General features: G+C 49.7%; 8 protein-coding genes and 1 non-coding gene across 11 annotated transcripts; 2 read left to right on the forward strand and 7 right to left on the reverse strand.

The window, feature by feature from the left end:
- Positions 1-8: 8 nt before the first annotated feature.
- On the reverse strand, positions 9-4327 carry LOC112348988. Its single transcript, XM_024682519.1, has 9 exons — positions 4112-4327; positions 3935-4032; positions 3683-3881; positions 3140-3620; positions 2833-3084; positions 2602-2781; positions 2473-2547; positions 411-2411; positions 9-323 (listed from the first exon to the last, which is right to left on the reverse strand). Exons 1-9 carry the CDS (start codon positions 4309-4311, stop codon positions 36-38), a joined length of 3774 nt encoding a protein of 1257 aa, XP_024538287.1. The 5' UTR covers positions 4312-4327; the 3' UTR covers positions 9-35.
- Positions 4328-4393: 66 nt separating this feature from the next.
- On the reverse strand, positions 4394-4467 carry TRNAR-UCG. The gene has a single exon. It is a non-coding gene; the product is annotated as a tRNA-Arg (tRNA).
- A 118-nt stretch (positions 4468-4585) lies between these two features.
- LOC112350170 (AAA-ATPase At4g30250-like) lies at positions 4586-6270 on the reverse strand. Its single transcript, XM_024685918.1, has one exon. It carries the CDS (start codon positions 6042-6044, stop codon positions 4605-4607), a length of 1440 nt encoding a protein of 479 aa, XP_024541686.1. The 5' UTR covers positions 6045-6270; the 3' UTR covers positions 4586-4604.
- A 251-nt stretch (positions 6271-6521) lies between these two features.
- Positions 6522-17167, reverse strand: LOC9630123. Its single transcript, XM_024680156.1, has 13 exons — positions 17114-17167; positions 17035-17059; positions 16801-16974; positions 10467-11477; positions 8752-9520; positions 8404-8582; positions 7616-8162; positions 7365-7543; positions 7117-7308; positions 6955-7042; positions 6824-6894; positions 6683-6766; positions 6522-6626 (listed from the first exon to the last, which is right to left on the reverse strand). The coding sequence occupies exons 3-13, from the start codon at positions 16897-16899 to the stop codon at positions 6522-6524; spliced, it is 3324 nt and encodes a 1107-aa protein (XP_024535924.1). The 5' UTR covers positions 16900-16974; positions 17035-17059; positions 17114-17167.
- LOC9630122 (MLO-like protein 14) lies at positions 12780-16198 on the reverse strand. The gene is made up of 16 exons (XM_002961928.2): positions 15936-16198; positions 15676-15733; positions 15391-15611; positions 15226-15342; positions 15113-15173; positions 14966-15060; positions 14829-14903; positions 14689-14774; positions 14589-14638; positions 14498-14538; positions 14274-14444; positions 14182-14217; positions 14044-14126; positions 13932-13992; positions 13586-13847; positions 12780-13497 (listed from the first exon to the last, which is right to left on the reverse strand). The coding sequence occupies exons 1-15, from the start codon at positions 16071-16073 to the stop codon at positions 13608-13610; spliced, it is 1533 nt and encodes a 510-aa protein (XP_002961974.1). The 5' UTR covers positions 16074-16198; the 3' UTR covers positions 12780-13497; positions 13586-13607.
- Positions 17168-18420: 1253 nt separating the features above from the next.
- LOC9630124 (ubiquinone biosynthesis protein COQ9, mitochondrial) lies at positions 18421-19893 on the reverse strand. Its single transcript, XM_024685943.1, has 9 exons — positions 19874-19893; positions 19773-19816; positions 19600-19712; positions 19426-19535; positions 19258-19365; positions 19031-19195; positions 18800-18971; positions 18667-18740; positions 18421-18597 (listed from the first exon to the last, which is right to left on the reverse strand). Exons 3-9 carry the CDS (start codon positions 19634-19636, stop codon positions 18514-18516), a joined length of 750 nt encoding a protein of 249 aa, XP_024541711.1. The 5' UTR covers positions 19637-19712; positions 19773-19816; positions 19874-19893; the 3' UTR covers positions 18421-18513.
- Positions 19894-20099: 206 nt separating this feature from the next.
- On the forward strand, positions 20100-20876 carry LOC9630125 (oleosin 20.3 kDa). Its single transcript, XM_002961460.2, has one exon. It carries the CDS (start codon positions 20301-20303, stop codon positions 20751-20753), a length of 453 nt encoding a protein of 150 aa, XP_002961506.1. The 5' UTR covers positions 20100-20300; the 3' UTR covers positions 20754-20876.
- A 307-nt stretch (positions 20877-21183) lies between these two features.
- On the reverse strand, positions 21184-23661 carry LOC9657250 (fibrous sheath CABYR-binding protein). Of its 3 annotated transcripts, none has more exons than XM_024685932.1 (6): positions 23578-23661; positions 23450-23518; positions 23106-23172; positions 22863-23010; positions 21563-22806; positions 21184-21389 (listed from the first exon to the last, which is right to left on the reverse strand). In XM_024685932.1, the coding sequence occupies exons 5-6, from the start codon at positions 22690-22692 to the stop codon at positions 21338-21340; spliced, it is 1182 nt and encodes a 393-aa protein (XP_024541700.1). In that variant the 5' UTR covers positions 22693-22806; positions 22863-23010; positions 23106-23172; positions 23450-23518; positions 23578-23661; the 3' UTR covers positions 21184-21337. The 3 variants fall into 3 exon arrangements, with proteins under 3 accessions (XP_024541700.1, XP_024541696.1, XP_024541693.1); XM_024685928.1 differs by having other exon boundaries at positions 22863-22982; positions 23387-23518; XM_024685925.1 differs by having other exon boundaries at positions 23387-23518.
- On the forward strand, positions 23659-26341 carry LOC112350166 (probable pre-mRNA-splicing factor ATP-dependent RNA helicase DEAH2). Its single transcript, XM_024685906.1, has 7 exons — positions 23659-23968; positions 24025-24212; positions 24272-25356; positions 25449-25574; positions 25646-25884; positions 25941-26059; positions 26133-26341. The coding sequence occupies exons 1-7, from the start codon at positions 23714-23716 to the stop codon at positions 26251-26253; spliced, it is 2133 nt and encodes a 710-aa protein (XP_024541674.1). The 5' UTR covers positions 23659-23713; the 3' UTR covers positions 26254-26341.
- The last annotated feature ends 990 nt before the right edge of the window (positions 26342-27331 follow it).

The following is a 27331-nucleotide window of genomic DNA, read 5'->3' on the forward strand; positions in this document are numbered from 1 at the left end:
GTGTCCTCTTAAGAACCCTAAAAACAGGAGTGTTATTATAGTCTTTGCCAGAGATCATGGAGCTCCTTTAACTCGTTTGGCAAAGCGTGGATGGAGGACCTCAAAGCAATGCGGTACATGGTTTTGATCGTCTCCACGTCCAGTGCTCGAGCGCTCGACGCTTTGTCCTCTTTGATCACAGCTCCCAGCAAGTTTTTCAGCAAAGTCTGGAGCTGGGCGATGAATTTTTCCAGAGTTTCGCCCGCTGGCCTCGATTCCACTGTCACTTCCAGCGCTCGCCGGCCTTCCAGCATGCACGCCATTCCTTGCTCCAGTATCAACAGCTGCGCAAAGAAACCTTCCATTAGAACACTAGAACTTCACGATCGAAGAAAAAGAACTTTGTTATGCAAAAAGCAAAGTGGTAGTACCTGGTTTGCGCCGGAAAATGGTAGCACCAAGAAGCAAAGGTCGCATTCCACCAGGAGGATGTCGAGGAACATCGTCGGATGCGAATGAGGCCGATAGTAGCCGAGAGCTTTTCGGAGATGGTGGTCCGCTAGCGAGGCGTGGAACTTGAGATTCGTGTCTTTGCTGTAGTCGGTCTTGAGCTTGGCGATCTGGAGGCAGTTCCGAAGGTGCGAGCCGATCTGGAAGTGCGTGAAGGCGGCCTCCTGCGCTCGAGGAATCGACTCGTAGAGCAGCAGAGCCTCGAGGATGTCCGACGTCGCAAACAGTGATTGCAGCTTGTAGCTCGTCAGCGAGTCGCCCGAGTTTAGAACCGCGGATGTCTGCTGATCCACCGTGAAGAGTCCCAGCCTCAGGTACGTGTTGGCGAGCTGCGTCACAACGTTTTCCTCGAGTTCCTTCGAGCCGGATAAGTTGGCGGCTTCTCTCTTCGCAGCTCGGTAGCACTTCAAGGCCTTCAAGTAAAACTCCCTGGCCTCGCGAGCGACTCGTTCGCGTTTCTCCGGACTCAAATCACCCACGGACATCCAGGCAACCAGCTTCTCGGCAGCCGATCTTAGTGCGTGGCCAAGGTTGCAGTTGACGAGAAGTACGTTTGTCGAATCTCCAACTGTTTCGAACGCTCGGATGGCGGTGAGATAGGCCATCTCGGCGAGAGCAAGATCCTCGCTAGCCAGTATCAGACGTGCGAGCTCGTTGCAGGCCCAGCCTTTCTTCCGAACGGCTGCGTCCAGATCTCTAGAGGCTCCAGGAACGTCTGTTAGAGCGTATATCGCAGCATCGTAGCAGTCCACTGCCGCCACGAAGTTGAGCTTCAAGTCCTTGGTGAGAACTCGTTGCAAGTGGAAGCAGACGTGATTCTTGCAAACTTGCTTGTAACTGTAGTCTGCTTGAGTCTTCAATTCTTCCTCCACTGTCCCATCTTTCGCCTCATAAACAGTTGCCACCGCTTTTCCTGACTTCTTGTGCTTTGTCCGCTGCCTCGAGGAATTTTTCTCGCTGTAATCACTGCTACTCGTTGCACTGCTCCCACTGCTTATTCTATCCATATGGCAGCTACAGTCACTAGCACTACAGACTCCACATCCCGGCTTTTGTCCGGACTTCTTCCTGAGGCGTTTAACTTCTCGCACTATCTCCTCAGCCATTTGTAGCTCCTCGCCACCTTTCATTCCCTTGCGTGGAAGGCTATTTTCACCGAGAACCATGAGGTTTTTGATGTAGACGTCGCCTATCAACCGCCACACCTGGCCCCAAAAGAGTCCTTTCTGGAGGTCATTCTGCTGAGTTCCCGATTTACGAGGTAGGAACTTCTTCTTTGAGCTGCTTGCCGGCAAACAGTACTGGCAGCCATACGGACTAGGCAGGTTTTCCAGCTTCAGCACTGACGCATAAACGGAACAGGCGAGCTGAGCAGCTTTCACTGTCCGAACCAGGTCTCCTTTCTCGCTGTAAGCCTCCCCCAGAGCAAGATAAGACTCTCCCAGCATCAAGATGAGCTCCCTGAGCTTCTGGTCCATCAAAACACCGAACTCGCTGCTTCCAATGTCGTAGAAGCTGATACAGTCTATATCCCCGCAAAGGCACAGAGGGAACTGCTTGATATCCGTCACCCTCAACTTTTCCTTGTCAATGTCTTGAAGCTGCCTCTGGGACCGTAGAGATAGTATGGCTTCAGAGACGTGATGAACAGCGGCCAGGCGCGGAGAGACAGGATCGACTTCGGCATCCATAACTTGTACAGGAGAGTCGTAAAGAGTCAGCTCTTTCTCCGAAACTTCTGTCTCGCCTGATGTCGTAGATAATTCCTCGATGCAAACGCTTTTCCCGTCAAGGTCCGGATCAACTATTTCTTCGTGATCGTAGGCTTCTAAAAGCAGAACAGGCTTCGCTGAAGAGTCATGCTCCTTGCAACAGTTTAGAATTAATCTGGCAACTTGCTCATGCGCGATTGCTCTGATTATCTAAACAAAACAAACTCAGACTTAGTGCCAGAGCTCAAAAAATTAACGAATAGCAACTTACCAGATGCTCTTCGTTGTCTAAGAACTCTAGACATTTCCGAAACAATTTAGCACATTTGCAAATGTCGCTTGACTCCTGAATAAACACAAACTTTCAATTAAGAAAAAGTCCCCTTACTTCAAAACATACCTGAGAACGTGATAAGCTGTAAGCAATGCGGTACAAAAGCATTGCCAGAGGCAACGTATAACAGTTACCATTAGCATTCCGCGAAGGTAGTGTGCTGTGGCTGTCAACTTTCTTGCAGCTCTTAGATATATCTGATAGATCATACAGCTGCAACACGTCCTCGCCATGATTCTTACACAGCTACAAAATTAGTGAAGTATTAGTACATGACACTCCGGATTGATAGCTTACCCAGTAGGTCCCAGGGTCATGCTTGCAATTTTCTTGAAGAAACCTCAGGACTGAAATGGCATTCTGTTGCACAATATGTGGCTGAAAAAAGACTGTCCCGTCTTCCGCAAGGCCCTTTAAGCAGAAAATGTCGTCGGTCTTTAGAAGCTCATATCCCTGAACGACGCCATTGTGATGGTAGCAAATAGCCAGCTCGGGAACACTGGCCATTACATTATCTAACCAGGCATCGAGCCACATCAGAGGCGTAACCTGCATAAAAGAGGCTGTCAGCAACGGCCTCGCACACAAACCATCTTCTTTTTACCTGTCGTTTAATCTCCATGAGGTGCAAACTTACAGCGACATGCTTCTCGTTGCTGAAAACCAGTAGATCGCTTCCTAGAAGCATTCGCAAGTTCTGAAACTGCCAGTAAAGGACCCGCAAAAAATCGTCGGATGTCTTCTTTTGCCTCACTCCATCTTCTTCAATGTACTCCGCATCATCATCCTCGTCATCATCATCCCCCAGCTCAACTTCAGCCTGCCTTCCACGCGAGAGCTTCCCGTCATGCTGGACCGGCAGTCTCATAGTAGCGCACAGGTTTCCCTCGCAGCCTTCTTCGTCTATAGTTTCCTGCCATGGGCTGAACAAGGACTCCGTCGAACTGTTCGTCTCTTTGGTTGATTCCGACGGCGGGGGCGATCTCGACTGCATGGAATGGTGGACAAATCTCGAGTATAGCAGCTTCTCACCCAGCTTGACAGCTTTTTTGTGACGAACAAGCGTTTCTCTGTCTTCATCCGGCCTGCATTCAAACGTAAGCACGCAAAGAAACTCGAATTAAAGCAAAGACAAAAGTTGACACACCCACTGTTCAGTATGAGAGTCCTCCCAATCCTATGAACCGCGACTGACACCCGAGCTTTCGAGTATGGAGTCTTGAAGATCTGCTTCAGTATGTCAACGGGAGCAATCACGTCGATCCCGTCCCCGTGGCCGGAGAGGGCACTCGCAGCTAAAGCATCGCATTTTTGAGTGACTGTTTTGCTGGTTGTTTCACATATGTCTGAAAGAGAAAAAACTAAAAACTAAAGAACAATCCAAACGATTAGCTCTTACTTCCGGATGATTCGTTAACAGCAGCGAGAGCTTTGCTGCTCAGAGGCGCATTGAGATCAGTCTCCGCTGGAAGTAGCTTGTAGTGAGGCGCAATCACCCTGGATGAATGCAAGACAAGCAATTTATTGAGCAATCGCAAGATCGTCACTCAAAATCACATCGATCGCAAGAATTCACCTCTTGTGATAGACGACTGCTGTAGAGGAAAATGCCTTGGGCGGGCTCGCCGTCGGCACGGGCAAGCTCCCGCATATGAAGCTCAGCCCCGCAGCCTGAGAATCATCGCCGCTGTGATTGAGCGTCCTCTGGACTTGCATCGATCCCACGCATTGCAGCTCCTGCGGCTTGTCGTGGAATGCCACGACCTGTGCTTCCATCGCTCATCCAAGAACCCTAAAACCACAGAAAATGAAAACCCTAAAACCACCAAAAAGAAAAAGATAATTAAAGTAGAAATTGCGACCACGGTGGGATTCGAACCCACGACCTTCAGATCCGAAGTCTGACGCGCTAATCCACTGCGCTACGCGGCCATGTTATGTTTCCAATCACATTGCACAATCTACACAAATATCACAGCACATGATAGAAAAAAAAAACGTGGAAAGATTTTTCTTCCAACTTTTGTCACAATAATGCGGCCAGTCACTGTCAAAAATTAAGTGCTATGCTAATCCTGATTATTATCGTCATTATCACTGTCGCCGTCGCTGCCGCTGCTACAGAGGATGGAATCGTCCTCCTCGTCTTCGCTGTCGTTGAGATCGTCGCCCTGCGACACCTTGTCCGCTAGGGTTTTCACCACATTCTCCAGCGCCGCGGTGTGATCCTGGCCATGACGGAGTAGCGTCTCGACGGCGGAGGCCGGGGTCATCTTCACGCTCGCGATCAGGCCTTCGATCGCCGGGTAGAGCTCGTGATCCTCGATCTTGAGATAGGTCGCCGCGAGCGATCGAAATGCCGCGAACGAGCAGTAGCTCATGTGGATGTGCATGTCCATTCTCCCCGGCCGCAGGAGCGCAGCGTCCAATCGCTTCACGAAATTCGTGGTGAAGACGAAGATCCGCTCGCTGCCGCACGAGGACCACAATCCATCCGTGAAATTCAGCAATCCCGAGAGTGTCACGCCCTGATCCTCTGGATCTAGCGCCCTCTCTCTCCTCCTCCTCCTCCTCTTTTGGATCTTGGAGATATTTCCTTCGTCCTCCTTGTCCTTGTTCTTCTTCTTCTTCTTGTTCCTGCGACGATTCTCGATTGGAATGGAGCAATCGATGTCCTCCACCACGACAATCGCGCGATCCTTGACGTGAATCAGCAGCTGCCGGAGCTCCTGGTTGCTGCGGACCTTGGTGAGCTCCAGATCGTAGACGTCATAGCCAGTGAAGTTCGACATGGCTCCAATCAGGCTGGATTTCCCGGTTCCAGGGGGGCCGTAGAGCAAATACCCCCTCTTCCACGCTCGCCCCACTCCAGCATAGAAATCCTTGCCTTTCATGAATCTCGTGAGATCCTCCATGAGCAGCGCTTTGTAATCCGGATCCATGGCGATCGTGTCGAATGTGGGGGGCGGATTGAAAGGGATGGACTCCCACGACTCGTAGATGTTCGTGTGGAGCTCCTTCTCGCAGCCCAGTTTCTCGATCTCCCTGCCCCTTTCCATGACGAACGCAAGGTAATCGGGCACTAGATCTCGATCGGCTTTGGGGACTGTTAGATGGAGGAATCGCTGCTCCTCCCTGCGATACATTTGCTCGCTCACGATCGTCTGGAGCTCCCACACTATCCTGGCGCCCCGGAATTCGTCGAAGACCTGCTGGCCAGTGGCGATGGTGAATGTGAGCTTCTTGGCGTTTCTAGGGCACTCGGCGGTGAGCGCGTCGGCCCTGTTCTTGAGGCTGGACGAGTAGAGGGCGGCGTAGGTGTAGAGATCGTTGCTTCCGGCGCCGCTGCGATCGCTGATTGTAATGCTGTGGTAGAGTGACCAGCGGTGGAGGATCTTGCGGCGGAGATCCTCGAGGAAGCGATAGAAATCGGGGGGGACTAGGGTTTTGAGGGCGGCGGCGACGCCCACCACCGACCAGAAGAATGCGATGAGCATCGAGTACTCCATGGATCTCTCTCTCGCTCTCCAAATATGACGAGTGGATTGGAAGAGGGAGAAGAAATCTATCACTCGGCTTGACCTCGGCGATCGCCCAATTCCAGTGGTGGATGGTTTGGAGTGGAGTGGAGAGCGCACTTTTATAGGGAAAAGAAGCTTGGACAGCACACAAATGGAACGTCCAACGAATCTTCGTCCTCTTCACTGTTTACTTGTCAAACAAAGTAAACTTTCTCTCGCGTCGCCGAATATTTCCGGGCTTGCTTTCCTTATTATGTTAATTTCATCTTCGCATAGGGATCAAACTCAGATATTCGTACCTCATGTTTTGTAGCTCGTAGGCAGTGCTGATTGGGGACATCGAGCCAGTGTAGTGATCGACGAACAGAATCGTTCCAGTGGCGGACAAATGCTACAAAATGCTCGATTAGGTAGGCGTGTGGATCTCAAGAGAATCATAAATCAGTTTAAGAAACAAAACTTTGATCACAGCGTCAGCTCCATTGCGTTCTCAACGATTTTGGCGAATGTATCCAGGAACGATGCCAAGTCCGCGCCATAGAGAATCCGATGATCCGCAGTCACATTCACCTGACAATTCCATCACATAAGTTTCATGAGCAAAAGATTCCTTGACGTTTTCATACCTGCATCTGGTTCTTAACACTAAACACGCGACCCTCGCTTGCCACAACAGTTGGTTTGGCTGCACCAACAGCCATAATCGCGCCCTGTGGAGACAAGAAATTTAACAAGCTCACTGAAAACTCGACAAAACCCATGCTTACTTGGCCAGGTGGAAGTATAGCGTCAAATCGATCCACGCCAAACATCCCCAGGTTTGATATTGTAAAAGTTCCTGTAATTGGTTGTCAAAGCGTATTGTGCAATGCTTAAACACACTAGAATTTGCTGAAACCTGTGGTGTACTCCTGGGGTTGCAGCTGTTTGGCACGAGCCTTGTCCACAAGCTCCTTCCACTTTCGAGCAAGGGTGTAGACATCAGCCTATTATACAACAGTGCCATCAGAGAAAACAGCGAACGCAAAACTCAAATCTGATCTGGGAAAGAGGAGTTTACCTTGTCCGCATTCTGGAGCACTGGAGTTATAAGGCCTCCATGAATAGCCACGGCAACAGCGATGTTGATGTTGCTGTTGTGACAGAAACTCTTGCCTTCCTTGCAACTTGCGTTTACGACAGGATGCCGGGCAAGCGCCAAAGCTGCTGCTTTTGCCAAAAGAACTGACATGGTGACCCCCTTGGATTTTATCTGCAGCAAAAATCCTCAAAAGCTAGCAAAAGAAGTAACAAAGTTACGTTACAAACCTTTCTGTAGAGAGCATCAATCCCAGTTGTCGAGATGGAACACCCGACCCGGAAAGTTGGCACGGACAAACTCTCCACCATGTTTTTGGACACTGCTGCCTGCATGCCAGTGAAAGGCACGGTGGAATCCGTTCGAGGAGGAGCTTCAGCTTTTCCCGAAGATGGAGATGGATCTGCCACTAGAGCTCCATCCTCCTGCTGCTTTGGCGATGCAAGGATGCTTGCTCCCACACCTTGCAAGCTCAGCACACTGCCCAGGCTCGTCAATGGCTTTCCAGCAAATACCTCGACGTCAGCTGGGACGATCCGTCCATGCGGCCCAGTTCCGGAGATCTTGGAGAGGTCGGCCTTGTATTGTTTGGCCAACTTCTTTGCATGAGGAGTTGCGACGAGAGATTTCTCCTCCGCCACCACCTCTGGAAGCGCGTCGGGAAATTCGACTTTAGGAGCTTCCACAGCTGGCGCTGGAGATGACAATCCAATCGATTTGCTCCTCGCCTCGGCAATATCCTCCTCGTTCTCTGCGAGCAACGCGATCAACTCGTTGATCGCCGCAGAACTGCCACTTTCCACCACAATGCGAGCCAAATATCCATCGTAGAACACTTCCACATCCATGTCCGCCTTGTCCGACTCCACAACCGCGACGATATCCCCTTTCTTGACCTTGTCGCCTTCGGCCTTCGTCCACTCGACGACCTTGCCCTCGGTCATGGTGGCGCTGAGCTTCGGCATGAGGATCTCGCGGATCTTCGCCGCCGCCACGACCAGCGATCCCCTCCTCCCGCCAATCGAACCCTTGGAAGAGGGAAAAATAGCGATCCATCCCTTGGACGAAGAAAGATTGCCTCCTGGGCTTTGGATCAACATTGATGGATCCGAAATCATCATCGCCACCCGAGAAACACTAGGGGAAATTTAGGGCCACCATTACATGCATGTCATCGTCCAAAAGAATGCAGCAATTCCAGCGTTGAAAAAGGGTACACAAAATTTTTTAAGTGAAATAAAAGGTTTCGCTGCGGCAGAAGCAGCTCACCATCGAAGGCACCAAGCGCAGGATATGACGTTCTAGATCCACACCGCATCCAGATTGATGGCGATCATCCCTGGGCAAAAGTCGAAGTTGTTTTCCAGAGTCATCCAAGAACACTGAAAACTCCGATGGCGTAGAGATTGAGGTGGAAGATCCGGGGATCACGGGCTTGATCTCGCGATCTGATCAATCCTGCTCCACAATGCAGCGCAGTAAACTTTGTCCCTATCATGATTATCGCCATAGTCCTCATCATTATTATCGTCATAGTCCTCATCGTAATCGTCCTCCTCGTCATCGCTATCATCGAGATAGTCGTCTCGCAACACCTTATCCGCCTAAGGTTTTCACCACATTCTCTAGCGCGGCGGTGGGATCCTCGCCATGCCGGACCAGCGCCTCCACGGCGGAGGCGGGGGTTATCTTCATGCTCTCGAGGAGGCATTCGATCGCCGGGTAGAGCTCGTGATCCTCGATCTTGAGATAGGTCGCCGCCAGCGATCGAAACGCCGCGAACGAGCATTGTCCTCCACTTTCGGACCTGGGCATTGTCTTCTTCGCGATTCTCGATTGGAATGGAGCAATCGATGTCATCCACCACGACAATCGCGCGCTCCTTGATGTGAATCAGCAGCTGCCAGAGATTCTGGTTGTTTTGGACCTTGGTGAGCTCCAGATCATAGACGTCATAGCCAGTGAAATTCGACATGGCTCCAATCAGGCTGGATTTCCCGGTTCCAGGGGGGCCGTAGAGCAAATACCCCCTCTTCCATGCTCGTCCCACCGAGGCATAGAAATCCTTGCCTTTCGTGAATTTCGCGAGATCGCCCATGAGCAGCGCTTTGTAATCCGGATCCATGCCAATTGTGTCGAATGTGGCTGGCGGATTGAGAGGAATGGACTCCCACCAGTCATAGATGTTCCTTGTCGCAGCTGGATTTCTCGATCTCTCTGGGTAATCGTAATGGTGTGGTAGAGTGACCAGCGGGTGATGATCTTGCGCTGGAGATGCTCGAAGAAGAGATAGAAATCGGGAGGAATTAGGAATTTGAAGAAGGCTGCGACGCCCACCACCGACCAGAAGAAGGCGATGAGCATCGAGTACTCCATGGATGTCGCTCTATCACGATGTGATTAAAGGGAGAAGAGATCTTGTTTCGTTGCAGGAAGATTGAGAATAGAAATACTGGCGATCGCCCAATTCCATCATGGCATTCGGGTCGATCAATTGGAATGGAGGCATCAGAGCAATCTTATAGGTGAAGAAGCTTGGAGCACACAAAAAGGATCTCGTCGTTTACTCTGGCTGGAATAAAGTGAATGTCCTGTTGAGTTTCCTCGCGGACTATTTCAAGATTCGCGCCCGAGGCAAGTTTCGTGTTTCTGGTTTGTTTTAGAATCCCGCCTCCTCAATTTTCAAATTTTAGCGTAAATGTAACAAATGATTAAGAATATGTTTGAATATTCTTGTATATTCTTGATATTTATTTAGATTAATTTTGTGTTTATAAATTTTAAACACCTAGAAGTATATTTTAATTTATTCTACCATCTAACGGTTGATATGCAATAAGATTAATCTCGTGTTTATAAATTATAAACATTATGAAAATTCTTAAACACCAAAAACATTTAATAAATATGCAAACTCAGGTTATTTCTTTTTTTTTTAAAGCTCTTTAGTTAATCATTATATCAGTGGCAAGATTGGATACTTTTAAAGCAACAATACAAGCCCATCAGAGCTTCTCAGGTAAGTAAGAAAAAAGAAGAAAAGCTACACTATTTATTTGATAGTATTTTGTACTTCCTCAGGCTTGTGAGGATCGTGGAATTGCAGTCAAGGATTCCGGGCACACGATCGCAATCAAACACGATCGTAATCAAACATGGTGTTTGATTTCTCATCCAACATGACTCTGATGTGGCACCACGATTACAGCGCCATCGTGGCCGTCCAAAGAAATGCACGCAAAAAAAAAAAGCAATTCCAGCGGTCGTGATTCATTCACCTTTAGCGAGGTAATACAAACAAAAAGAAGAATTTCACCTCCCTTGCCTTCTCAAGCAGCAGTCTTCTCGGACTTGAGAGGCTTGACCGTCTCCCAAGTAAAATCCGGATCGTCGCGACCAAAATGCCCGTACGCAGCGGTCTTGAGGTAGCGCTTGTTCGATCCGCGCTTCAAATCCAGATGGATGGCAATCATCCCCGGGCGGAAGTCGAAGTTGTTTTTGATGATCTCCAGTATCTCCGCGTCGGGGATCTTCCCAGTCCCGTAGCTATCCACGAACACCGACAGCGGCTCTGGGACTCCAATCGCGTAAGAAACCTGGACGATGCATCGGCGAGCCAGCCCCGCCGCCACCACGCTCTTGGCAGCTTGCCTCACGATATAAGCTCCGCTCCGATCCACCTTGGTCGGATCCTTCCCAGAGAAAGCTCCGCCGCCGTGAGCTCCCCAGCCGCCGTAGGTGTCGATGATGATCTTCCTGCCAGTGAGCCCCGCATCGCCGTGAGGACCCCCGATGACGAACCTCCCGGACGGGTTGAGGTGGAAGATGGTGTTCTCGTCGAGATACTGCTCGGGGATCACGGGCTTGATCACAAACTCCCGCAAGTCGGCGGCGATCTGATCGTTGGTGACGGTCTCGTCGTGCTGGGTGGAGATGAGCACGGTGTGGACGCGGATGGGGACCATAGCGCCACCTTCGTTGCGATACTCTACGGTGACTTGGGTCTTTCCATCCGGCCTCAGCCAGCTGCAAGTCCCATTCTTGCGGACCTCGGTGAGCTTAGCGCCGAGCTTGGTCGCGAGGACGTGACTTAGCGGCATCAGCTCCTCGGTCTCGTCGGTGGCGTAGCCAAACATGTGTCCCTGGTCGCCAGCGCCGATCTCTTCGGGCTTCTTCGTGCCGAGGCCGTGGACTCCCTGGGCGATGTCGGGGGACTGCTGCTCGATGTTGACGAGAACCTTGCAGTGATCCGCGTCGAGGCCCACGGAGTCGGAGGTGAATCCAATCTCCCGGCAGGTGTCGCGGACGATCTTCTCGTAGTCGACGTTGGCCTTGGTGGTGATCTCGCCAAACACCATCACCATGTTGGTCTTGGTGCACGTCTCGCAGGCCACCTTGCTGTCGGGGTCTTGCGCCAGGCAGGCGTCCAGCACGGCGTCGGAGATCTGGTCGCAGAGCTTGTCTGGATGGCCCTCGTTCACCGACTCGGATGTGAACAAGAAGCTCTCCATTGCGCCGCTCGTGCCTGGAATCGAAATGCGGGGAGATTTAGCTCGAGAATCCGACGATTTGGCTACCTACGAGCATGGAGCTCACAAATCTAGCAAGAAATTCACAGATCTAGGCACAAGGACACCAGGGCAGCCACATTTCGGCAGATTTGTGGCTGGAATCGTCGAATCTGGCAGCAAACCCTGGGATTCGTTCAAGAAATCTCACCTGAGTGACCGGCGCCTGCCTGGGGAAGAGATTAGAGCGCGCCCGGAGGAACGAGAGGGCGAGAGTGGGCTGCTCCAAATATGGGGGAAGCACGGAAAACCTAGAGAGAGGAGCAAGCCGTATATATGTGGGAAGCATGGTAAATACATTGCACCTGGTAAGATTTACTGTGGATTCCCGGGATATGCGATTCGTACCGTGGATCGAACGTGACTTCGTGTTTGCGCCGACAATTTGGACAGTCTGGACCATGCTGGCCGTCAGATGTCTCCTGCGCTGGGTTATAGATTAATTGTTTTGCAATATTTGTTACTGTTTACAACCATAAAATAATATCTTGAACTTTGCACCTTTTCCTAATGACTTTTTATTATAGTGCATCTACCACAGGTTTTAAATTTTCTAAAGATAAAGGTCGACCTATACATAATGTATATAATATATTCTATGTTGTCCCCAAAGGAACACAAAAACCATGTGTGAATGTTTTGTTTGCGATTTTTGCGAACCATGGGTATAATCAAATCTGAAACGACTGAAAAACGCAACCTCCCGAAACTAGTTCGAACAAGAGTTAATCTTGACCCTGTTATGTACAAGAGCAGCACACGAAATTCCAGAAATGGACATTGAGATTTGCCTCTTGCATGATCCAGCTTAAAACCAGCCGCTTGTTCTTTTGACTTACCAGGGTGTGATGATCTTCTGGAATCTACCTTTCCATCTCCACTTGCTTCTCTGCTGTTGTCACTAGCCGAGCCACAAAACAGGCACAGCGTCCTTGATCTTGTGGTTGCGCCTTGTTTGCACGAATCGCAACGCGTCCATAGCAGAGAAGCGAGCAGAGATGGAGAAGCAGCTCCAGATAAACGCTAAAGAACAGCGTAAACCCTACAAATGCCGAATACTCGTTTAGGACAGCTAAGTGTAAATTTCAGGCTCTTTTATATACAATTGAATGTTTCAGCATTTAGTCGCGGTTGTCCTTGGATGGGCCTTGCCCGGGAGTGCTCTGATCCTTGACGAGCATCTCAACTCCGGATTGAGCCTTCCTGTTGTTGAGAAGATCCACGCTCGACGGTCTGTCCGGGCACTTCCCATCTTGGCTGTCGATACATTTCGAAGGACCTCCCGGAGTCTCACTGCCTTGCAGCGAGCTCCCAAGCTCGGCCTGGTGGTTCATCACCGAAAACGAGCCCAGCCTGGAGCAGTGGACGCTGCCGCTGATCAAAATCACGAACGCGATCGCGAGAAGTATCCTTCCGTGAGCCATTTTCGTCCACTCCAGGAACAAATCTCTAGCTCTTTTCTTTGTGCTGCTGATACGTTTGCTGCTGATACGTTCTTGCTGCTGATACTTGTGTTCCAAGAGAGTGATGATATCGTTGTATAAGAAACCAGGATCTCTTGTCAGGCGCTGTGTCCTTGCTCTGATACGATTCGATCGGATGAAGAACTGCTCAAGTTGTGTTCAGTGCTCGCGCCTCCAGTGTCTTATATACACAGAAGAAGTGTTCTTCCTCCATCGGGCCTGGTAAACAGTCAATTCAGTGGCGCGTTTGCTCGTGAACCGGTTTGATTAGCTTCCGAGCGAGAAAAGCTCACACTCTTACATGGAACGAGTTACAGCTTTTCAAAGTCAGCCTGTTGAAAGTTACACAAACAAAGTTAGCGGCGGGACTCCGGAGTCGCAACGCACGATCCGTTCAAAGTCTATAACACCAACCATTACCTTTTCGTAAACACATGTGTTGTCAACACGGGTGTTCCTCCACAAATGCATCCTCCTCCCTCCCAACAGACGAGTAGCCACTTCTTTTCAAGACCTTGTGCCTGCCCGTGACGGTTTCATCATGGTCGTGGTCGTGATCACTGCTGTGAGAGTCTTCCGCTGCTGCTGCTTGTCTGGCTTTTTGTTGAGCGGACTTGCGCCAGACGTTTAGCGAGTGCACAATACTTTCCTGGAATATTGTCTTTTTGTAGTTTGTACCCATCTGCATCCACAATGTGATGAGTCAACGCGTTGCTTCTTCCATTGCCGTATACACTCGATCGGGAAAAAATTTAAGGAAAGCTACCTGAGTGACGAGAGCATAGAGGGGCAAGGTGCTGTAGCTACATAGGAACTGTGCAAAGACCCTGCCATAGCAAATTTAAAGCGTCAGGCTGTTTTTTATTCGAGTGCCTTACCCCGAAATCAAGCGAGCATATACGTAGATGTATTTCTTATACGCTTGATCAGCCATGAGACAAGACTCGTATCCAAATTGCCACTGCAAAAAAACTCGCCAAAATGTAAACTTCAAATCTCAACACAGCAAATGTTACCAAAGTCCAAAGAAACGTTGCAAGCTCAAATGCATTCTGGACCAAGGAAATACAAAGTTACAAAACATACCAGAAGAAACCTTATCACGGACCTGGAAAAGTACGAAGTGGATAAGGAAGAGTAGAAGTTCCGGCTTACTGAACCAAAAGAGATTGTCCCGAGGCTTCAATGCCTGGCCAATGTAACGACCGCGAATACCAGCATTTTCCAGAGCAAGCGTTGCAATGATGTGCTGGAGCTTTGCTCCAACAAGAATTACCAGCTGCAAATCATCACTTGTTACATTATAAAGCTCGGGCTGGTGACAATACTTACAATCACTGGCAGAAACGCAAACCAGAAATACAAGTTTACACCTGTTGTTACAAACGTAAAGTTTAGACATGACAGCAATGGAGAAACTTACCATGTACGTTGATCAGCATAAAAACAATCACAAATATCCACAAGGGGAAGCTGCATTACAGAAAGCCTGAGCAAGGACAAATAACAACAGGATTTTTTACCTTATGCCCACAATCTCTTTGAATTCGTCTTCTACAGTTCGTATCATGTAGCTATGAAAATCGTACGATGTTCCCGTGTGATGATTCTGCATGAGATGAACTCAGCTGAGTATCATTAAACCGGTTAATCTTGGCCTTACAGTTATGAAGCCTAAGCGCAAAGTCAAATAGTCGGCTCGTGTCACCGATTGTCCAAATTGTCGAAGAAAACAAACCTGCAGGAAAGTATGCAATTAGAAAAAGTCACAAGACTGACTAGATTGTTGGTTTCACATACGATCCACACTAGCAGCTTGTTTCTGCTCCATCTGCTGGAAGTATGATAAAGCACAAATGTGGATTGCCGTCTGAGAGTCAGTGTCTTTGTTATTTCTGAAACAAAAGAAGAACGCTGTTACTAGTCAAGAAACTCAGGACATACTACCACTAAGACTGTCATGGCTTTCGGCGTGAGCTTCGTTTTCCCAGGAACTCCAGCTATATATCTATCTTGGAAGTAAGTCAGTACCATTAACAGAAACGAAACTCACATAGCACCTTCATCAGAGCGAGCAGCATAGTTAAGCAGCTGTAGACTACATGAGTCACTCCCAAAACAAAAATAAAACGGTGAAGCTGCTCGAGGCTTTCGAACGACACAAATGGTTCTTTCCCCTGCATCGAAAATCGTGAGAAGTTCCGAGGTTTTTACTTGATCCTCACCTTGTGCACACAAGTGATCCCGAAACGAGAATTCAGTTGTCGCCTGGGATTGAGGTTGCCGAGCATCGCCGCGTGAATGCTGCCTTCCATCTCGTGGCTGCTCGACTCTCGCTTGCATGGTGTAGGCATTCTGTCGTAGAAACTGGAATCCACACAGAACTGCGATATGTAGTTCTGTGTGACAGTGAGAACGAGAGAAATAAATCCCAGGACCATAAGTTCTGTAAAGCAAGAAAAACATTACAATGTGATATCAACCAAACGAGGAGATCACGTAGGCTATACCATCTCTTATTTTTTCGAGCGCATGAAGCAAAGGCTTTCGTTTAGTCCTCTTGAGCCACTGCCAAAGAAAAAAATCGAGCAAAGATCAAAGATCTCGATCAAGAAAGAAGTCGCAAGCAGTAGAAAATTTATTAGAACAACGATCGCTGCCGCGACATGGTCACGAACAGGGAGAAAACAGGCATTAAATGCGAGGGAAGAACGGGCAACACAAACAAATCGAGAAAGAAAGCATAAGAAATCCATTGCTCGCGACTTACATTGCCAAGACAATGGATGGATCGCTCCGCGCCGAGCGAGACGATGACGAATCCAGTGCAAACCACCGATACGGCCCAGGTCGGGGTGAGATAGAGCGGCCGCTCCAGCAAATGCAGCTCCTCCTCATTCAGCGCCATGCCGGATCGATCGAGCAAATCTGCAACTGCGCAAGAAAACCTAGCACGGCGGTCACACGGGAATGGGAATGCTTGGATTCGTCCTCGTCCTGTAAACTTATAGGAAGAAGTTCGCTCACACACAACTTGGGCTCATGTGAGTAGTACGAACAAACGTTTGACAAACGGCCACATTATGTGCCACATGGCCACGCGGGGGCAAGCGTACGGACGAATTAATATTCGGTGGAATTGTGGATCCAAGTCAAATTTGGTCAGTTTCTCGAGACGGGAAAATTTGTAAACACTTAGAAGTTCTAAACTCACTGATTCTATGACTCACTGGATCGCGAAAGCATCTTTAACAATCCTTGATCCATTGTTAGTTTTCAAATTCGCGAGAGGCACTATATAGTCAAATGAATGAACGAACCTTGTCAAGGGCTAGATCAATCAATGGTTTGTCAAAGGTATTGCTGGCATGTAGCGAGAACATCACTCTCGTTTTCTTTTCTTTTTTCTCTGCTGGGCTACTGTGACAGCAAAAAGAACGATCAATGAATATGGTTGTTGATACAAAATTCAGATCAAACCTGACCGAGAGCATAGTATTTTATTTGTGGACCTCCCCGGGTCTTGGAAAAGTTTTGCCTCCCCTGGAAAGAGAAAATAAAGGCAAGAGGAGAAAGAGTGAGAATAGATCACTTTCATTGCGCCTTGTACTGCTTATGAACGGAATTGTTAGTACAGAAATCGACGAAAGAAAATTACTGGGAGTGTATGTTTGGCGTTTATGGTGTTGGACTTCTCCGAGGTTTTTTGACGCGGTATCAAGCTGTCGCGGCATTCGCTTCCTGAAGGCCACAGACCATGTTTGCTGGAACGGCTACATCGATCATTTTGGGATAAGGCAGTCCCAAATCTGCACACACACACACACAAAGTTATTCAAGTGTACGAGACCAGCAAGAAATCCACTTACTTTCCATAATCTTTACAAATGCTTCCTGCAAAATCGCAAGCCAACGTCAGGAACACGCGAACTAAACAAAGGAAAATACCTCGTCCTTCGTAAGTCGAGTGTTGTGAAGCAGCTCTTCCCCCACGGTTGTAACCTTGAGAAAAAGAAAAAAAACGAGTTGTTAAGGGCGAGAATCGAAGAACATGATAGCTCGACTTACAGTATTCCCTTTATAGTCATGTGCAGGATACAATAAGGTGTCCTTCGGGAGCGAGAGGATCTGGCAGTGGAGCAGCAAATTCAATTTCCACCAAAAGGATAAGGCAATCATTCATACCTGAGAATGAACTGACTTGTACAGCTCTCTTGCATTACCTCCCTGCAAAGAAGGCAAAATCTTACTCAGAGATTCGAAGGGCAAAAAAACGAGAAATAAAACACCTGGAAATCCGTGCGACCACACCCTCTAACGAGCAAAGCGTCTCCTGTGAAAGCTATTCGTGGCGATGGCTGCCCTTCACCTTCTCCTGACACATACGTGACGCATCCTTGGGTATGTCCCGGTGTGGGACGAACCTGTGCAAATAAATCTTTGAGCTAAAAGCAGTGAAAAGAAAAAAATGCACCTCCAAATACAAGTTCCCGAAGTGTATCTTTTCTCCTGGCTCCACGAAAACATCCGCTTGTGCTTTGCTTGCCTTGGATATCAGGGATTTTGCACTCGGGAGTTTACTCTAAACAAGGAACCGTGATTAGAAGAAAGAACGACAAAAGAAGAAAAAAGAGTACCTTCAGGAGACCCGTTCCAGTGACATGATCGGCGTGTACGTGAGTGTTCATCGCGTACTTGAGCTTTAGCCCAAGTTCCTTGATCAAGTTTACATCTCTATCGACGGTCTTGTCCACGGGATCTATCAGCTGGACGCTCCACAACTTAGCCACAAAAGAAGAAGAAAGGAAACACAAAAGAAGAAATATCTCTGTTTACCACTGCTGGCTTTTCTGGATGCCCAATGTCCGCAAGCAAATACGTGTAAGTACACGAGTCCTTCTCGAAGAGCTGTCGAAAGAGGAGAGGGGAATCCTGGTGCGTCGCAGTGGCCACCATCGTCGTCGATTTCAGCGCTCGCAAGTCGGGATTTCGAGAAAATCCTGCTCCCGGAGCCCAGAATCTCGCTGCAAGCATATAACGCTGGTGCAATGGCGCTCACAGATCGGCAGCGGCGGCGGGGAGCTAGCATTACCTGATCGCCGGTAGCGCGCGCCGCGACGGAGGTAGTGATCGATCGAGAGATAGTGCCTTTGTTCCAAAACCCTACCACCAATGCGGGTTCTTTGTCTTGTTCATAGTTTTTGCGTCGCGATCTGTCCACATCAAAGATGCCAATAAAATGGCCACGCATTGTAGAACCATCGAGCGTAAGATAGTTTTCTATCCTCTCTATCTCTTCTATCGATTCTTACGAGTTCTTTCTCTCTTTTTTTGCGCTTTTTTTTTTCTCACGGTCCAGGCCGTGGTTGCTTCAAGAAGGAAGCTATGGTGTTGCCCAATCCCGCACCGATGGCCTGTGCCAATTGAGCTGCCTGCACCATTCCACTACCGCTCAGCAAAACCGGCCTAAACTTCCACGACTCCGAGAGCCTTTGCATTACCTCCTTGGCAGTTTTCCTACAATCGATCACGTCGATGATCCGGCGTTCCGTGAAAGTCCAAGTATCCCTAAATCCTGGAACCAAAAAATAGATCTGGTCGCGAAAACAAACTTGCGAGAGCGTTTAGACTTACCGGGAGAGTAATCTGTGAGCATGTAAACCTCTGCTGCTGTGTAGACTCCGCCGAGGATCGCTCGCTTGGAGTAGAAATCCCAGTCCGTGGATCTGTCTCCGACGGAGTGCCAGATCTCGTCCATTAGCACGGCTCGTTGTTTCATCGCGACAGGAAGGTTAATGGGATTCGCCTGGTACAAAGAGAAAGGATAGAAGAGTTTAAAGCTTGGGAGAAGTGAGAACAACTTACTTGGATGCTCAAAGCTTGAGCCCACTTGGAAATATAAGGAGCTTGCATCTCGAGACGAATGCGCATGACTTTCGCCAGTCTCTCGTGCAGCACCAGCTTCTCGAGCTCCTCACTTTGCTCTTCAACAGCGTCGGTAAGTTCGTCCAGCGATTCATCCATGAAGTACTGCTCAGCAACGGAGAGAGTATCTGTTGAGAAAACAAGAAACCTTTTGTTGAAAGACTTACTTCCACGAGAGCAGCTTCTTTCCTATGGAAGGCTCCAAGGATCGCAGGCGATAGATTTACGTCTCTTGCTCCCGCTGCAATGGCGGCCTCTGTCCATCCCAAAGTAGGCTGCAAAAGCATCACAGCTCTTGAATTCTCTAGGAAGAATGGAAAAGCGAGTGTACATACAACATACGTAAGAGCCGCATTGAGAACACGCCGTTTCTCATCGTCCTCTTCTTTTTCTTTCTGCTTCTTGCTCTCGTGAGAAGCCTTGTGTTTATGTGACTCCTTCTCGTCTGCAAGAAAACAAACAGAAAAAGAATGGGAGCTCCAGATAGAATGAAGGAAAACAACGCAGACCTTCAACGCCAGCGTCTTTGCCAGCGTCTTTGCACATGAAACGCACTGGCTGGAACGAAAACTCGCATCCGAGGCATTTCTCGCGCGTTAAGTTGGAGCCTGCAACAGTTCAGCTTACAGAATGACAACTCGGCATTTTAGTGCTTTCCCTAAAACTCTCGAAAAGAAGCTACCTCGAGTCCAGGGCTCTCTTGTAAAATACTTCCTCCTGGAAGAGCTGAAAAAAAGAACGAAGGTCAGAAAACAAAACCACACACCAAACGATTAAGAAGACCTGCTCAAACGATCAGCATTCCTTCCCAAAACCAAAGCTTCAAATGGAATCGCACAGCGATCAATTCCAGAGCTTGATTCCAATCTTCCAGTGGCCCTGAAGCGCACAGGAATCAACCAAGAAGATCTCACTGCCGACAAGCACATACCACGAGAATCTGGACACGCGCTTGAGCGCCCGCACAAACGACATTCCTCCCTCGCAAGCCCTAAACTCTTTTTACCCTTTGTCAAAAGCTAAGATGAATTGTTTCAAATGTAGGATCTTTTTAGGGCACAAAAAGCAGAAGTGTGGCACGTGGATGCCATGCACCAACAACGACATGCCGCTGCTGTGTCCTATAATAAACCCCATGTCTCGCTAGAAAGAAGAAGACACTCTCTCGCAGTTCTAGCTCTCTCTTTCTCTCTCTCTCGGTCCAAATTCCATGGCGGACAAGATGCAAAGCGGCGAGCGCAAGCTCCGCGAGCACTCGCCCAACGCGCGCCAGGTGCTAGGGCTCGTCGCGCTGCTCTTGGGCACGGTGGCGGTGCTGACGGTGGGCGGATTCATGCTGGGCGGCCTGGCGCTGGCGGTGGTGATCGGCATCCCCGTCTTCCTCTTCTTCAGCCCGGTGCTCGTCCCCCTGGGCATCGTCCTCTTCCTCGCGGTCTCGGGCATTGTCATCACCGGCGCCGCCATCCTCGCCTTCCTCTCCTCCGTGTCGTGGATTTACAACTACTTCAAGGGGAGGCATCCCGTCGGCTCCGACAAGATCGAGGCCGCGCGCCAGAGGCTCCTCGGCTCCGTACACCAGGCCACCGAGAAGGCCCGCGAGTACGGCAGCTACGCCGGCGGCAAGGCGCAGGAGGCGGCGCCGGGGGCTGCGCCAGGGGCGTAAACCCCTCTCTGTACGGCCTTGTGTACCGCCGGGGGCTTAAACCCCTCTGTACGGCCCTGGGTACGGTAGGACTATTCTATGTACGGACGGAATGTGCTAAATAACGTTCTTTTTCTTACTAAAGGCTTAGATTTTAGGGTTGTGGGATTTCTTTCGCCGCAAAGAGATTCGGTTGGCACAAGCAGTGTAAATGCGGGGCCTGGATTACGACGCTCGTCATTCATTTTCTACCCCACTTGAGTAATTACTATGATAGTTTTTCTTTTACGTGTTCTAGCTGGCCGCCGGACGAGACGACGACGGTGGGAGTTAAAAAAAAGTTGGCCCCAGGCAAGTAAATGTGGGCACGGACATTCAGGATTTTCGGGTAAATTCTCTCATTATGACGGGGACGGGTTAAACGGGCGGGCTCTCATCACAGGTTAAGGCGTGATTAGAACTAAACTGGAGGTTTTTTTGTTTTTATACAATGTAGCGGTCAGATTCACAAAGATCTTCGTTGTTCGTTTTGTCTTTGTTGACCTCTTGTACCTTGTCCTTGGATTTCTCCTCTCTCTTGATTTTTTTGGTGTAGTGTAGTTTTTCTAGAGCCCGGTTGTGTTCTTCGTGGATGTTCTCCTCGAGAGAACCTGAGTGCTATAAAAAAATCCCAAAAAGAACGAGATCTTGCATTAGCCAGCTTTATAAATCCGTGAAATCAAGCATACAAAGAGCTCAACTTTCTACTTTGGAGGAACGACGAAAACTGGAAAAACAGGAGCTAACGACGAACAGGAAAGCATACCAACAGAGGAGAGTGAGGCACTCACTACTTGGCGCGCCGCTTGGATTGGAGCTCGTCGAGCTGCGTGTGAAGATCTTTGAGAATTCGCCGGTGGACGTCCCGAGCCGAGGCTGCCGGAGTGGTGGTAGTCGGGTCCTTGGAAACTGGCGATGACTTGAAAGCTCGGTTGATCTCTTTGGCTGGAAGAATTTCCTCGGGATTCTTCTTCGGTGGCTCCTCGGTTTTGACGAGATCTTTCACTGGAAAGATCTCCTCAAGATCTTCACGGACGGTTTCCTGGACCGGATCGTGCAGCGAGACCTCGAGCAACTCATCGTCTGAGAATGGAACCGGAGGAGAGGACTCGGCCGCCGGAGGTGGAGTCGCTGGAGCTTCTTCGTCCCAGATCGGTCCGCTTTTCGCTGGAATTTTCTCCGGGCCAGCAACGCTAACTTGTTCTAGAAGAGGCGCCTCCACTGTCTCTAACTCTGGCATATCGATCTCCTTCACCTCGATCGGAGCAACCTCGAGAACTTTCGATTCTGGAGCGACCAAAACCGGCTTTTCCTCTACCTCTTCCACTATTTCTACCAGAGTTCTACTGCTGACCTCTTCCAGAGTTTTAGGTGGAGCCGACTCCTCGAGCTTCGACCCGGCAAAGGCCACTGGAGGATGATCACGAACAGTCGAGGACGCAACACCATCTTCTTCTCCGCTCTTCTTCTTGCTCTCGACCGGAGGAGCTGCCGGTTCTCCAGCAAGAGGCTTAAGTTCTCCGGCCTTGAAAACTTCGTCCACCCAGGAAGCAAGCTTGATCTTCCACTCCTCAATCACTTCCATCCAGGTCGCGCCGGAGCCATCCACCTCCGATCGTCTCCGCTTCACAGCCACGGCCTCGTTGCTCGCCTGGCTCCAGTCTCCATACGGCCAGCTCTCGTCCATGACGCTGGGAATGGACTTCTCCCCCTTGGCCCATCGCTCGCGCTCCTCCGTGGTCTCCTCCAACCTCGGCTTCATGCTGATGAGCGCGATGATGAACAAAGTGGTGGAAATGAGCAGCGGCGAGAAGTAGAGCAGGATGTGGAACAGCGAGGGCGTGAGCAGCAACAAAATGGATCCGCACACCAGTGGATGATTCCACATGATGTCGAAAACGGCCGAGAACTGGAAACCCATCGGAGATCGATATGAGCAGTCGATGATGAGCTACTTATCTGTGAGTTCTCCGCAGCAGTGAGAATCCCTCCACTGTTTTTCTCTTTTTTTTTTCCTCCTTGATGATGCTGTGCTCTGCGACACTCAAGAGAGAATGAGAGGAGCTTGCGAGTAAAAAAAGACTACTATACCTTTCAAGGAGGGCCCAATGGGACTAAATAGTCAGGATGCCTGTGAGTGATGTGAGTGAGCGGCTCAAAATCGAGTTTTGGCCAGCTCGCACGGAACAGGTACGGTGCTTGTCTTGTTCTCTGTGCACACGAGTCGAGCTCTTCCTCTCTTAGTGTACCTCGAAACCACGACAACTTTTTAAAAAACTTCTCTTTTTTTTGCGCTTGGATCGATCGATCGAGTAGGAGTAGGAGGCTACGTACCTGTTGGATTGATCCTTGATTTGAGTGTCTTGGATCTCCGCTACCTCCACAATTGCCGTGCTTCACGCTGCAAAACATTCAAAGTGAGAAAGAGAGTAAAGAAAATGGAGATAGAACAAGCGAAAGGGAGTGAAAAGCTTTCACTGGCATTTGCCTAACCCAAGAATCGACAGCTTCTCTCGATAGCTTGCCTAAAGAACGAAAGAAAAAAAAAAACAAACAAAGCATGGATGGATGCGATGTATACTCTCTCCACCAAAACAAAGAAAGCTAAGACCTACCTACAAACAAACCGCCTCGAGGAACGAAACAAATGGAACAAAGAATTCTTCCATTTGTCCCACCTGAGAATCGCAATGGGAGCATTCGATCCTCGCTCCAAGGAAGAACTTGCGCTTATTTCGATCCATCATCTGAGAATCACAATGCGGGGATCGATAATCGCTTGCTCCAAGGAAGAAATCGCGCTTACCTCGATCGATCATCCATCGCCCTACAGAATGCGGGCATTCCAGCTCACTCCCTCAAAGGGAAAGAAAAAGAAAGGAGAATTTAGGGTTTACCGGGGATTTTTTAGGGTTAGGTCTTGTGTGTGTGAGCTCTCGGCGATGGCGACGGAGCGCAAGCGCAAGCTGAGCCTCTTCGACGTCGTGGACGAGGGCGCTTTGCACAAGGCCAAGTCGAATGGAGTGTCGCTGCTCAATCCCTACACGCACCGGCCGTTTTCGCAGAGGTACCACGATATTCTCGACAAGAGGAAGACGCTACCGGTGTGGCAGCAGAAGCAAGAGTTTATGGACACAATGGCGAAGAACCAGGTGATGATTCTTGTGGGAGAGACCGGAAGCGGTAAAACAACACAGGTATGGATGATCGATCGCTGTTAGTTCTTGAGCTATAGTTCTTGTGATTGCCACAGATCCCCCAATTCGTGGTGGAGGCTGGATACACTTCCAATCGCAAGCAAATTGCTTGTACACAGCCTCGAAGAGTGGCCGCTATGTCGGTTTCGCGCAGAGTTGCCGAGGAGATGGACGTGACTGTCGGTGAAGAAGTCGGGTATAGTATCCGGTTTGAGGATTGCAGCAGTGCCAAAACCATTCTCAAGTAAGTTCTTCACGGATCTGTGTGTGTTCCGTGGTAAAGTTCCCTTTTTTCCTTTCCAGGTACTTGACCGATGGTATGCTTCTGCGAGAGGCGATGACGGACCCGTTGCTGGAGAGATACAGCGTTATCATTCTCGACGAGGCTCACGAGAGAACTCTTGCGACGGACGTCCTGTTTGGGCTGCTGAAAGAGGTGCTGAAGAACAGGACCGACTTGAAGCTGGTGGTGATGAGTGCTACTTTGGAGGCCGAGAAGTTCCAGGCGTATTTCAACGGTGCTCCACTGATGAAAGTGCCCGGACGGCTGCACCCAGTGGAGATCTTTTACACGCAGGAGCCGGAAAGGGACTACTTAGAGGCGGCCATCCGGACGGTCGTGCAGATCCACACCTGCGAGCCCGCTGGTGATATCCTGGTGTTCCTGACGGGGGAGGAAGAGATAGAAGATGCGTGTAAGAAGATTGCTCGCGACGTGCAGAACTGTGGAGAACAGGCTGGTCCCGTGAAGGTGGTACAGCTTTATTCGTCACTCCCCCCGGCTTTGCAGCAAAAGATCTTCGACTCCGCGCCACCCCCGGCAAGAGAAGGTGGTCCTCCAGGAAGGAAGATCGTCGTGTCCACCAATATTGCCGAGACGTCGCTGACCATCGATGGGATCGTGTACGTGATCGATCCCGGTTTCTCCAAGCAGAAGGTTTTCAATCCCAGGATACGGGTGGAGTCGCTTTTGGTATCGCCCATCTCCAGAGCTAGCGCTCACCAAAGAGCTGGTCGTGCTGGACGTACGCAACCTGGCAAGTGCTTCAGGCTCTACACCGAGAGGAGCTTCAACAACGATCTCCAGCCACAGACATATCCGGAGATCCTGAGATCCAACCTGGCGAACGTGGTCTTGACGCTGAAGAAGCTCGGTATCGACGACCTGGTTCACTTCGACTTCATGGACCCTCCAGCGCCGGAGACGCTGATGCGAGCTCTGGAGCTGCTAAACTACTTGGGCGCTCTCGACGACGATGGGAACATGACACACCTCGGCAAGCTGATGAGCGAGTTCCCGCTGGATCCACAGATGTCGAAGATGCTCGTGGTCAGCCCCGAGTTTAACTGCTCGAACGAGATCCTGTCGATCACTGCGATGCTTTCAGGTAGATCGTCGGTTTCCGCATCTCTACGTCTGCTGACCCCGGGTGCTGCCTTACCTGTGATAACCTTGGCTTGAACTGATTGATCTCCATAGTCCCGAACTGCTTTCTTCGCCCAAGAGACGCGCAGAAGTCCGCCGATGAAGCAAAGGCGAGGTTCGCGCATGTTGATGGGGATCATCTCACTTTGCTCAACGTCTACCACGCCTACAAGCAAAACAGTAAGCGCTCTTTTCCATTGCTTTCCTTGCTTTGTCAACTGGGTTTTCTTTTTCTTTCTTTGTGCAAACAGACGAGGACAGCAACTGGTGCTATGACAATTTCCTCAATGTTAGAGCGTTAAAGTCGGCAGACAACGTCCGGAACCAACTGGTTCGGATCATGAACCGTTACAACCTCAAGCTGTGCAGCACAGATTTCCAAAGCCGGGACTACTACACCAACATCCGGAAGTGTATGCTGGCGGGCTACTTCATGCAAGTGGCGCACCTGGAGCGCAACGGAACTTACTTGACTGTCAAGGACAACCAGGTCTGTGATCGGTTTTTTGCTGCGTCGAAGCTACTTACGCTGCTCTTTCTCTTTAGACGGTGAGCTTGCATCCCTCGTCGTGCCTGGAGCGCAAGCCGGAGTTCGTCATCTACAACGAGTTCGTGCTCACCACAAGGAACTACATCCGGATCAACACCGAGGTCCGGGGTGACTGGTACGTGTCTTTGGTCTGGTTTTGCGAATAGTTTTTCTTCGTTTGACGCTGTGATTCTTCTTGTGTGTGACAGGCTGATCGATATAGCACCACACTACTACGATTTGAGTAACTTTCCACAGTGTGAGGCCAAGTCCGTGTTGAACCGGTTGTACATGAAGCGGGAGAACGAGGCGAAACAGAAAAGGAAATAATTTGTCCGTGGCATTATTCTTTTGTGTTTTAGCTATAAACTTAACCAAAAAGGTGGCAAAGTTATTTGGGTGGATCCCTTTAAAGTTATACGAGCTTAGATACTTTAGTGGAGACAACGTATGAGGAAGTGCGAGAGGGCTTGTAAGCTCACGGCCACTGCTGGGAGCCTCATGATCTTCCGGACCCTTGTCCACAGTGCAAGGTTTATGACTACCACAACAATAGCAAACACGAGCAAGCGTGCTTCGTGTGTAGGGACAAGGCCTGAAAGAAGCTCCAAGTGGACACAAGGTGGCGTGATAAGGGAGTGATCGCCAAAGAGGGGCAAGGATTGCGAGTCATACAGAGTTGTGGGAGTTTGCGGCAAGACAACAGTAGCTGAGGGTCTTCTTGAGAGGGGTGAATCGTCCAATACTTTCATGCAGGGTGATTGTAGGTGGAACTTACAGTCAATCAGCGACCTCAAGAAGTATTTGCCCAAGATGGAGAGATGCAAACCACGTCGGTGGTGACTGTGTGCTAGGGACTGTTTTCAGGCAAGGTGGAAGAGATGTGCAAACCACTTGTTGATGAAATGTGTATGTATTATTCCCCAATGCTCCTTAGGGGCTTAAACAACAGCAAGTGTGCACTCTCAAAGAGACTAGTGAGACTACGAGCAGGGATGCCTGGCGCTGCCTGTGGGCTGTCCACCTCCCAGGTGACTCCACTGTGAAACTGGAAGCCACCTATTACGCTCTGTGACACTCAAAACCACCACGGAGCGCTCCACCACTAACATGCCTTCGGTGCCAAAATGACACCTGATTGCAATGTGACTCCAACTTGTAAATCCATGTGAGGTGTGAACATCCTCCAACTCATAGTCGAAGCATGCTACCTTGCCTCCCACACGAGACAAGTGCACTAGCCCATTTTCAAAAGATTCCTAACCCAAGGGATTAGAGGAATGGCCCAAACCTCCTCCTAGGGAGCCAAATGCTCTAGATCTAGCGTTGGAGAGGAAACATGTGGATCTCCTACACGTGCAGCATCGAATGCAAACCACTTGTTAAGATCTAGCTGGTGATTTTGCAT

This window comes from Selaginella moellendorffii, unplaced genomic scaffold, assembly GCF_000143415.4.
Source record: "Selaginella moellendorffii unplaced genomic scaffold, v1.0 SELMOscaffold_1, whole genome shotgun sequence".
NCBI lineage: Eukaryota > Viridiplantae > Streptophyta > Lycopodiopsida > Selaginellales > Selaginellaceae > Selaginella > Selaginella moellendorffii.